A 10,541-nucleotide genomic window follows, 5' to 3' on the forward strand; every position below is an offset into this window, starting at 1 on the left:
TGAAATGGTCAGAAAGACTGTCGTACTGGGGAAAAAAATATTTTTTTAATTTGTTTTGTGCAAATAAAATGACCAGAAATTCAGATAAAATAGTAGTTGTGTGTTTATTTCACATTTACATCATCTTATTTGTAAAACAGTGTAGAATAAGTATTGTACATTTGTTTTAGATGTCATAGAACATTCACAACCCGTCTTTGTAGCATTGTTAAAAATAAAATAAAGAGGTATGGGCTAAAATATGTGACACCAGAGAATAAACTTGAATAATTTATTATTTGAAATTCAATCACTAAACATAATTTCAATCATTGTATTGAAAATTTTAATTTATTAGTTTGGAACAGAACCCGACTAAACTTGACACTGAGTTAAAAATTATGAAAAGCATTTCTTTTGCTCTATAACTCTTATTTTGATTTCTGAAAATGAAATTTTTCACCTTCAGTTTATTTCAATATTCTAAATTCAGATTGAAATGAACAAATAAGGAATGGCAATTGATGGATACACTTATGTCGTAGTACACTTCAGCACCTTTGTTTTTGAGCACGTGACACAAGGGCTCTCTAGAAAAATGGAATCTCCTAAAACAAAGAAATTCAAAGCTAAATGATTCCAATTCCGTTTCTGGTGACACATATTTCAGGCAATATGGATGAGTTAAAAACACGACAAAATTAAGCTTTTTTTCAAGCAACATTGTTCTGAAAGGTTGAACAAAAAATAAAGGGAACTCATAATCATCTCTGTGGAACTCCCAAGTCAGCAGCACAGTAGCGTGTCAAGAGCATGGGCAACATACCAGGAGATGGGCAAGTACAATACGTAATCGGCAGAGATGCGATTTAAAATGTTCCCTTTATGTTTTGAGCAACAGAAGTTTTCTACGAATTAGCATATTGGTTTTGAGCAAAACTAAATTCTTTGAATGGGATCATAATTTAGATGGGAAAATAGGTACATTTTTGCACCACACCTTGATGATGTCACTACAAATTCATCATAATGTATTCAAACTCCTCGATTTTCTTGCGAGTGTTTCCTCGCTGGATCTTGCGGTACGATACGGAGCTGTATTTGGCGGCAGCGAGGTGGTTGAAGGATTCCTGGCTTGCCAGGTTGTCCGAGGACTTCTTGGGGAGAGGTAGCGTGGAGTAGGCAGGGAACACGTCAGGATGGCAGACGTCAGGTTCCTTTTCTGACTCTGAGCTGGAGCTCGGCTGCTGAAAGAAGCTGCCGTCGTGAGGTGGCCGCTTCTGCTCAACTGCTTGTTCCTCTTACATGTAAGCAAAGGGATAGAACGACTAGAGCACTTATAGAAGAAGTCGTGTTTTTTTCCTCTAGGATTACGAGGGCTGTCTGGCCTGGCTCAGAATATAATTAATTGGTGGTTTTCAGTCCGTGAGGGTGAGAGGCTCTCGCAGCTCACCTTCCTTTATCCAAAGGTGTTCCTCAGGGATCCATATTAGGTCCAGTATTGTTTAACATTTTTGTCAATAACATTGCATCTACCAGTGAAGTGCTAGATGTTAACTTGTAGAACTTAATGACATCACACAGTTGTCAACTTTACCTAATTAGTGATAAATTGTCAAAGTAGTGGAAGGCAATAGTGGGGGAAAAATTTCACTAAATGTCATGTAGTAGTAGGAAATAAATCATCACAAGTAGGATATTAGACGGACAGCTTGCCAAAGTTTCTCCTCAACTTGTCTGAACTGAACTAGATGGTTGAATGTCGCCTGCGTACTTACCTTCTTGTGAGGATTCGCTCTGCTCTCGGTTGTCTTTAAAAGCGTCGTTAAGCTCAGAAGAGGCAATCACATCCGTACCATGAGTCTCAGTATTTCGCGCAATTTCTTCAGCCCGGATTTCCTCACATGCTTCTTTGAATTGGTTCCGGAGGGCCTCCTCGTTCGTCCCTGAAAGTTGACCATCCACATTGGCCGCTTCTAGGGTTGTAAAAGTCATATATTCCCTCATTAGTCTAAAGAACATGTTATCCTGATTAATATTGCAGTCGCGGAATAAGAACAAAGTAGATTATTCTATCCTTTTCCATCGATCTCTGTGCTGCCATTTTGTCCTTTATCGCCGTCTGCTGTCCATCAAAATCGATGAAACGAGCAACTTCAGGAAATTTAATTTAATGGAAACTTTGAGGAAATTATCAGGAAATATTCCAGACATTTTGTGGACATTTACTAAACATTTCTTAAAGAGCGGCTTGGATAACAGATGGATGGATTTTTGGGGGGAATTTACCCGACATTTTCGGGAAAGTTACCAAAAATTAACCATAACTTTTCCATGTCCTTTGCGACGCAAGCCATTTCGTTGTTAAAAACTCATCTGCACTTGCCTGCATCGGGAGATCTTTTGGGCCTTCCGTGCTCCTCGGCTTGGTCTTCGTCACTGTAGAACACCGAGTCGTCTCCTTCCTCCACCGACCACACATCTCTGTCCTCTGTATCCGAGTTGTGGCGCTTCAACTCGGGCGCGAATCCGCAAATGATCTCAAGTACCTGTGAGGCCATTACAACTTCCTCCTCCTCCCCTTCGGGAGCCGCAGACTTTGGAAACTTTGGGCTCTCCTCCATCTCCATCTTTTGACCCGTTGACTCAGAAATGTAACATCTTGAGGCTTGGCATTACGTTCATGTCCGGTGGCAGTGATAAATGAGCGTTGAAACTCAACGTTTGTCGAGCAAATTATTGGGAAATAGTCCCGTATGTGTAGCACTGGGAGTTGGTAGTGCAAGGTCAAGCTTGGCAGTCCTCTCCCCGATGTAATCGTTTGTGAGCAACGAACAGAGGTTTTGTTGTCGGCTCCAACAAAGCCTCTTTGTGACTCGAGCTTCACAACATACAGAGACTGGACCCAATCCCTAATCTTTCTTGGGTGACCAGTCTTCTTTCTGTAAAGTTTCCAGGCGGGATTAACATTCCACCACAGGTTTTCGACACTTACACCACTTATGCGTACTCTTCTCGACGTCTTCGAGGAACATTTTGAAGAAATTCTTACAAACAAATCAAACCGTGAAACCATGCATTTGCGGTTCAAAATTCGCAAATTTGGTAACAATTGCTGCTCACTAAAGAGAGTCTGTTCTTATGCTTAAGACAAACCCATCTATAAAATACAAGTACATATTGATTTTGCACCATCTTAATGTCGAGGAGGAACTCTGTTGAAATGAGTCAGGTAGTGCTTTGGTGCCACCATGTGTCAAGTCGTGTGTTGGAGCTAACCTGTGATATTTTGGTGCCGAAGAACTAAACTCAAGTGAATTGAGTTGCTTTATGTTCTTTGGTGCAAAAATTCTTTGGCGATAACTTCAGTTGAAGATCTTAATGCATTGCTTTGGCGCAATCTTGGTGCCAACCAGATTACTATTGTTTTGGATTTTTTTTTTTTTTTTTTTTTCGTAGGTTTTTTTTTTTTGTTTTTTTCGAAATCAGTTTGTTCGTATTAGTTCTCATTTTTAAAGAAACAGTCCACAGACTTTGAGTTACAATGAGTGCAGTGGATTGAAATTCTGATTATGTTTAAGTATTAAACACAATTGTACAGTGTACTTTTTTTGTATATTGTACATGTAAGTGTTTGGACGAAGACATTTGAGTTGATATTTTGGGCCACATGCACGGCAACACACGAGACATGACACGACCACGCCAGCTTCACTGAAGGCATTTTCTGATTAGCATTAACAACAAAGGACAACTGCAAAGTACAAAAATACATTTAAATAAAGCCCTTCAGTATAAAAAAATAAAATAAAAAGAAAGCATTATCACTCACCCGCAACACACGACACGACATGACCACGCCAGCTTCCCTGAAGGTATTTTCTGATTAGGACCCGCGAGGACCCCTGAGCTGCCATTCACCTGCCTCCATTGGTTCCTAAGTGTCTCCTAACTTAAACTCCTTACTTTACAGGACTACATATATACATATGTACAACACAAATTGGGCAACATGTAAAAATTACGAAAATAAAAACAGAATCCGTTAAGGTGGCTTGGGCGGTCTTTTATAAATGGGGAAAAAATAGTTTTATCCCACATGATTTTTTTTTTCATATATGAAACACCTCGGAGCGATGTCAACTGTTCTTATTGGCTGCTGGTTGATGATGTCACTTCTGTGCGACAGATACAAAGAGGACAACTCCCAGCCAACTGTTCGACATCCTTTTCAATGCTAATGGCGTTGCAGTAATCAGTAGTGTAGTAATTTAAATCAACCCTTAATGCCCCCTAATTAGATTAATTGCCAACGACGAGAACGTTAGTGTTGTTAACGTAAAATTTAGTTTCAGTTAGTTTTCATTTTTAAAACGCATTTTTGTTTTTATTAACTAAATTTTTTCTTTTTTTCAAACGTAATTTCGTTTTTATTTTGTTAACTAAAATGTTTTTTCAATTTTAGTTCATTTCATTAGCTAAAAGAACTTTGGTGCCCACTATGTTGAAGTGACTTGAGAAGCATCAAGTAGCCATTATATTTACAACGTTTTGGGCAAAAGATAAGACACATGAAAAAATGCTCTTGCCACTTCGTTAAATGCATAAATCAAGGCCCACCCAGTGTATGAACTGACATTTGGAAATAAAAACACAGGCGGTAAACTCCCGTACCCGCATCCTGTTCTGAGCTAAGTGGTAATGTACACAATGCAAGACTGTTTTTGGTTCAAAATACGATTCCGGTAGCTATGTGAACACAACTTCTGTGGCTCAGACAGCACGGCCACTTTCCGATGAGAGCAGGAAACACATTTATTCATTTATTCAAGCGAGTAGGATTCTGCAGAATATGACATCCGTGAATATTTGTCAATTTGTGAAGATACATTCAGTGCACACTCATAACAAATTTTCATAATGCTTTTGTGCCAACCGCTACATATCAGTGAACCAGGTGGGTGCCAGGCATGGGGGAAAAAAAGTCCAATATAAACAGACAATATTGATCACCAATAGTTCCTTAACATAAACACTACTAAGTAGAAATGTGAACATTCGATTTGATTCCAAAATGTATGCAGATTTTCCGGAGGTGTGTTGATCTGCTCTCACAGGTCAGTTTTGGTGCTAAACTTTTGGTTTGGCCAAAGAGACTTGTGATTTTCAACAGAGAGATCGTTGCCTGTGTTGATCGACCCGATTATCCAGTCCCTGAAAAATGATCGTGACGGCTAATCCTGTGGTGTGTTATGAGTAATTTTATTTTTCATTCCAATCTGCTCAGGGAGTAAACTAGTGATTGAAATGGCAAATATAGTTGTGTATGGTATGCTGTTGATCATCTTCAGTACACCTCACGCTATAAGAGCACACATTTTTTTCCCTTGTTTTGTATGGTCTCTCACACTTAAATAGAAAAATCGATTAAGTTGTCACATATCTTTGCATGTTTAAGAATGACAATGTCCTCTTTTCAGCATTTAGACCAATCTGCTGTTTCTGTTTTCCAAATTGCATATCTGGTGACAGTTGTGCCGTGTAACAACCTCCCTAAGTCTCCTCTTCTTCAACCGATCTCTGATGCAGTCCAGGAATCAACTTGAGGATGTTTTTCCGAACGTTGGTCCGTTTGGTTTTTCTGGGCAGCGTACCGAACAAAGAGGTGATCCTTGCTCTATCCCAGGTCGGAGACTGCGAGCCGATGCTGCTGCCGCTGCTGCTGGCCAAACTGGAGCTGCTGGATCGTCCGATGGTGTGATGGAGATGACTGGAGCCGGATGAATACTTGCGAGAGAAAAAGTGTTCTTCTTGGGTGGCGCTGGCGGCGCTGCAGGGGCTGGGTGAGCTCAGGTCCCCGAACACGCTCCCTTGGTCACTGTCGTCTGTCACCAGTCCCCTGTAGCTGCTGTCGCTGGAAAAGCGGAGGCTGCGGTAGCCCATGGGGGAGTTCTGAACTTCTGAGGAATCTGATGAGAGGTTGCTTTCTTTCAAGGTGCCTGGACACATAAGACAGAAGAGGCTCGATGAGTGAAAAAGTTTGTAACAGGAAATCAAAATGAATTTTTCAGCGGAACTCCATTGTAATCGTACAGTAATCCCCCAAAATTTGCGGGGGATGAGGACAGTTTAAGAATGAAACCGTATTTTGCCGTATTTAATTTTTTCCACTGTACATGTCACGTTCACGCTTGAATTCCTATCATACGATTTCACAGATGAGAACGCGTGTGAAAAAGGAAGTGCTGTGGTCTGACAGCTGGCTTGAAGCTTCTCACCGCCGATTAGGCGTTGTTCCCGTAATGTAAGCGCTTGCAGCTCCAGCAGTTTCTCACTCAACGATTGCTATGCAGGAAACAAAACACACAAGTTACAAATCCGGCGCTTTTGTCCTCGTTGAAGCGCAAGCAAGAAACGCACCTTGAGTTGGTTCACCCTCTTCTCCAGCTCAATCCACTTCACCACACTACCGCAGACGGTCTCCAACCTGGGGTGGAGGGCACACGGTCATCAACAATCAGGCCCAATTTTTTTTTTCGCTTTCGCGTGGAGGTTTTTAAACGATTATCCTAATTGATTATCCTGTGGTGTGACGGTTGTAATTGTTTAACCTGTTTAATATTTACAATTCCAAATTTGAAGTTGGCCAATCACGACGGAGGTGAAGATATGTGCCGTTTTGGTTGGCCCGAGATGTTGCTAAAAGATTATGAGTGATTTATTATCCTATCCTTTGGGGTGTGGTAAGAGTTTTTTTTTCTCATTCCGAGTTAGCTTGAAAAAAGGATGGGGCCGACAATCGTGAATGTTATACTTTTGACGTCTATATCCGTCAATGGCAGTGAATGAATTAAGAGAGGAGAGTCTCTGTAAAGGAAGAGCGATATCGTTATGTGGTGTGCAGTTCTGGTGAGCCCGATTATCAAATGTCTCTAAATGACTATAAACAGATTTTCCTGCAGCAATAATCGTCATGAGCGTATTTTGCTTGACTAAGTAGCGCATATTCACTTACTTCAAACTGTTGGTTGATCCTCTTATCAGATCCAGGATGTGCTGATGAGAGAATCCTTCAATGCTGTCGCCATTGATGGTGATGATGACATCTCCTGTGATGGTGAGTGAAGATAGGGATGAGGACGTGACGACAAATAGCATATGTAGGGCAAGAAATATGATCACTGGACGCCATTTTTTTTTTCATTATTTGTCACACTCAACTTCAACGGAATCATTAGAAAAATCCAACTGGAGAAACAAGCCTGGAGAAAAATGTCTGGTTGTGCCGCTCAAGGCTGACACGACTACTCAGAAATAAAATTGGAAACAATTTGACCATCGCGACTTGTGCATCCAAAGTGTGATGTCTAATTAGCATCACAGGTGTCTTCAAACTTGTAATCAGTCAGTGGGTCCATTTAAAAGGTGACAAGCCATGATGCGTAGCACACGAAACTTGGATCAGAGGAAGTCAAATCATAATTTCTCAATCAAACAAGTTAGGCCGACGTGTTTTTAAACTGTCTCTGTAAAGACTGTTGAATTCAGTTTTTATAACGGATGCGCAGTTGTACTCAAACTACACTACAAGTATGAGAACCAGAAAGGTAAAATGAGGTCGAACATGTATGAGAGCATATAGAAGGCTCGTCGTATCAGAGGAAGTGAGCTCATTCACCTGCGGTCAGGCCGGCAGTCTCTGCAGCACTGTTGTCCTCCACCCTGCTCACAAACGTGCACACTTCCACTGCAGAGCTGCTCCTGAGCTGCAGGTTGTGGGTCTGCAAACAACAGAAAATGAGATTTAAAAAAAACAGAAAATGAGATTTAAAAAAAAAAAAAAAAATGAGCAAGAAAAAGAGAGAAACTGGGATTTAAAATGAAATTATTGATGATGCACAAATAGAACAATCATAAAGCTCTTGGTACCATAACTTCATGACAGTTCACAAATCACCACTTAAAGTGAAAAAAAAAAATCAGCATTTAAATATTTAAAGGCATCTGATTAACCCCAAATAAAGTTCAGACATTCCAGGAATCTTTTTCGGAACTATTTGGAACAGTTTCATGTGATTTGTTAATTGTGGATGCAGGCACATCACCAGTCAAGAGGGTGTGTACACTTGTGAAACCACATTTTCTCACTTGTTTATTTTTACTTCCACTTTCTAAAAGATCTTTTTTTCCCCAAATGAGGACACTTTGTTGCACAATAATACAAATATTACTATCATGTTGGAAAAATTCAACTGACCTCATAAGGTTAGGATTTTTCATCACAACAATATATAACTTTTTTTCTTTGGCATTTCGTGTTTATGTCGTAGTTATCTTTAATTGCCGTTAGGATTCTGAGGAGGTGCTCAGAAGAATTTCACACACCCCTCCCCCCCTCCAAGGGATTCCTGGATTAAGAGGTACCTGAACTTCAAATCCAAACGTTTCATTGTCTTCCTTTTCCAGGATGATTGTCATTCTGAGCAAAAGAAAAAACTTAAAAAGTCAAAGTTGCAGTATACACAACACATTTCATAGCAACAATTTAAAAAAAAAAAAGTTGTACCTTTGAGGATCAGAATAGTCAACCAGGAATTGTTTGGGCTGAAAAACAAGAAACGCAAAATCACGAATGCTGCGTGTACTGTCCACTTCACAAATCCACAAATCACATTAGAGGAAATACTACACTAATAGTAAGACTTGAGCCTTCACAATGATATTAATGCGCTATATAATTTAACTGCATCATATAAAATTCACATTTCAGTGGAGTCTTGCTTGTAACACCGCAGTGTTACATAACAAATAAGATTTTAAAAAAAATCACGAGCGTTTGGGCCACATTAACGCTGCTGTTGGGAATTTGTGGAAAACCTCACACTAAATCAGGGATAATCTGCTTCTCAATATAGAACGATTCGGAAAGATAATGCCTCAGCAATAAGCTAATTGCATGTCAATTTTTCTTTAAAAAAACTGGTGGGAAGAAAATATGTATTGCTTTTATGCTTATGAAGTATGAAATCACATAATATATCAACAAAAGTTTGCTAATACTAGTTGTGCGACTAAGCACACTATTTCAATGCATAAAAACACAAGACAGCTTTACTTTAAAAAATAAAACCAAACTAAACTTGACAGATTTGTCATACCTTTAAACATAAATTACACCATTACATTTCTTTTCCATTCCATGCCTCCATTTCGATAGACACCTACCTGTGCTTGTTACTCCTTACCTCTTTGTTTAAAAAAAATAATCAAAGCAGGTATCGTTCAGAATTAAAAGTAAAAAAATATTTTTGCTTTTGTACTTCCAGTAAAGTTAAATCCGTACTAATTTACTTTTAGGTAAGCAAATGAGACGAATCAGCGTTCGCCTCATTAGGCACACTTTTACCCAGAACAGTTTCTGCGTACTTTTTTTTTTATCAGTTACAATAAAAAACAAGTTATGCTTAAAAGTTTTTTTTTGAAAGAGAACTTGTGTTTACAAATTACAAATTAAATAAATGCAGACGCTTGAAGCTATTCAAGTCTCACCTTGGGTGCTCTGGGCAGAGAGTCGCTGCTGTGTCGGTGTCTGTGGTGGTCGTTGCTGCCCCTCAGCGAGCGTCTGTACCACAGCGAGCTTTTCTTCCTCTCGGCGCCGGCCTGCGCTGGACGTCCGCCGGGGTTCATGGCGTACGTGAGGTGGGTGGTGGTGGAGGCCGAAAATCGGGGGAGAAGGGACAGATTGACAGAAGTGGAGGCGCTTCAGAGCATCGTCGCGCTGCGTCCGACAAGCCGTTGGTTGTTTGACTGGAGACGTGCGCGTGCACGCGTGCGTGCGTGTACGCCGCAGCTGAAAGGCGAACGAGTCAAAGGGGATGTCAACGTCACCTGACGTGCGTGGCGCTCAGCGCCACCACGCATCATAATTTGCGTTTTAACTGAGAGGAAATGTGATTAGCGCTGTAATTTGCCAGAAGGAAGTGTGCTTTGACAACGTTGATTTATAAAACTGCTGTTGTAAAAAATCTTTTTTAATCCGAGGACAGGTGAATCCGTAGGGGCCGAACCGCGAGTAAGCAGGGGTCTACTGAATTCGTTTTCTATGAAGAATAGTGCTGTTTTGTATTAAAACATAATTAATAAAATTGACTGTAAATGCATAAAAATAGCAATTGTGTATGAAATGTGCTTGACTGCATTTATTTGCTCAAGTGGCAACACATGGAGACGTGATCACGCATATTTAAGATTATTTTCATTTAAACACCAGCCAGTATAATAAAAGTAAAAAAATAATCATAAATGACTTATTTCAGGTACAACAACTGCTGAACACTGGTACAATTCTATTTTTGGCATGTTTACTTCTAAAATGAATTGAAAATTGACTTTATGCCAAGGTAATCCCAATTTTTCCAAGATAAAATCCGATTCTTCTCATTGCAAAATGTCTTTGCATAGTGGCGGATGCATGGTCTGATGGGAAAATAAAAAGCAAGGGGTCACTTGAGATGGTTATTGTCCTTTTTTTCTGCAGTCTCAGCAATTTGATGCGCCAAGTG

General features: G+C 40.0%; 2 protein-coding genes across 2 annotated transcripts; both read right to left on the reverse strand.

Moving 5' to 3' along the window:
- Window positions 1-85: 85 nt before the first annotated feature.
- Window positions 86-4,052, reverse strand: ermn (ermin). The gene is made up of 4 exons (XM_088315516.1): window positions 3,812-4,052; window positions 2,366-2,921; window positions 1,758-1,955; window positions 86-1,279 (listed from the first exon to the last, which is right to left on the reverse strand). Exons 2-4 carry the CDS (start codon window positions 2,607-2,609, stop codon window positions 993-995), a joined length of 729 nt encoding a protein of 242 aa, XP_088171642.1. The 5' UTR covers window positions 2,610-2,921; window positions 3,812-4,052; the 3' UTR covers window positions 86-992.
- A 717-nt stretch (window positions 4,053-4,769) lies between these two features.
- cytip (cytohesin 1 interacting protein) lies at window positions 4,770-9,888 on the reverse strand. The gene is made up of 8 exons (XM_088315269.1): window positions 9,529-9,888; window positions 8,546-8,583; window positions 8,404-8,458; window positions 7,658-7,760; window positions 6,995-7,088; window positions 6,400-6,466; window positions 6,258-6,324; window positions 4,770-5,978 (listed from the first exon to the last, which is right to left on the reverse strand). The coding sequence occupies exons 1-8, from the start codon at window positions 9,664-9,666 to the stop codon at window positions 5,533-5,535; spliced, it is 1,008 nt and encodes a 335-aa protein (XP_088171395.1). The 5' UTR covers window positions 9,667-9,888; the 3' UTR covers window positions 4,770-5,532.
- Window positions 9,889-10,541: the final 653 nt, after the last annotated feature.

Source organism: Idiotropiscis lumnitzeri, chromosome 14, assembly GCF_059441095.1.
Source record: "Idiotropiscis lumnitzeri isolate Australia: NSW breed Sydney's pygmy pipehorse chromosome 14, RoL_Ilum_1.0, whole genome shotgun sequence".
NCBI lineage: Eukaryota > Metazoa > Chordata > Actinopteri > Syngnathiformes > Syngnathidae > Idiotropiscis > Idiotropiscis lumnitzeri.

Bases quoted from the DNA above. Each gene is read 5' to 3' on its own strand.
- ermn (XM_088315516.1), bottom strand. From the start codon at position 2,609: ATGGAGATGGAGGAGAGCCCAAAGTTTCCAAAGTCTGCGGCTCCCGAA. The intron at 1,956-2,365 runs GCAAGTGCAGAT...TTACAACCCTAG, and splicing joins CAAAAGATCTCCCGATGCAG to AAGCGGCCAATGTGGATGGT. The intron at 1,280-1,757 runs GTAAGTACGCAG...CTTACATGTAAG, and splicing joins GAGCGAATCCTCACAAGAAG to AGGAACAAGCAGTTGAGCAG.
- cytip (XM_088315269.1), bottom strand. From the start codon at position 9,666: ATGAACCCCGGCGGACGTCCAGCGCAGGCCGGCGCCGAGAGGAAGAAA. The intron at 7,089-7,657 runs GTGAATGAGCTC...TCACCATCACAG, and splicing joins GACTGCCGGCCTGACCGCAG to GAGATGTCATCATCACCATC. The intron at 5,979-6,257 runs GTGAGAAGCTTC...TTATGTGTCCAG, and splicing joins GGAACAACGCCTAATCGGCG to GCACCTTGAAAGAAAGCAAC.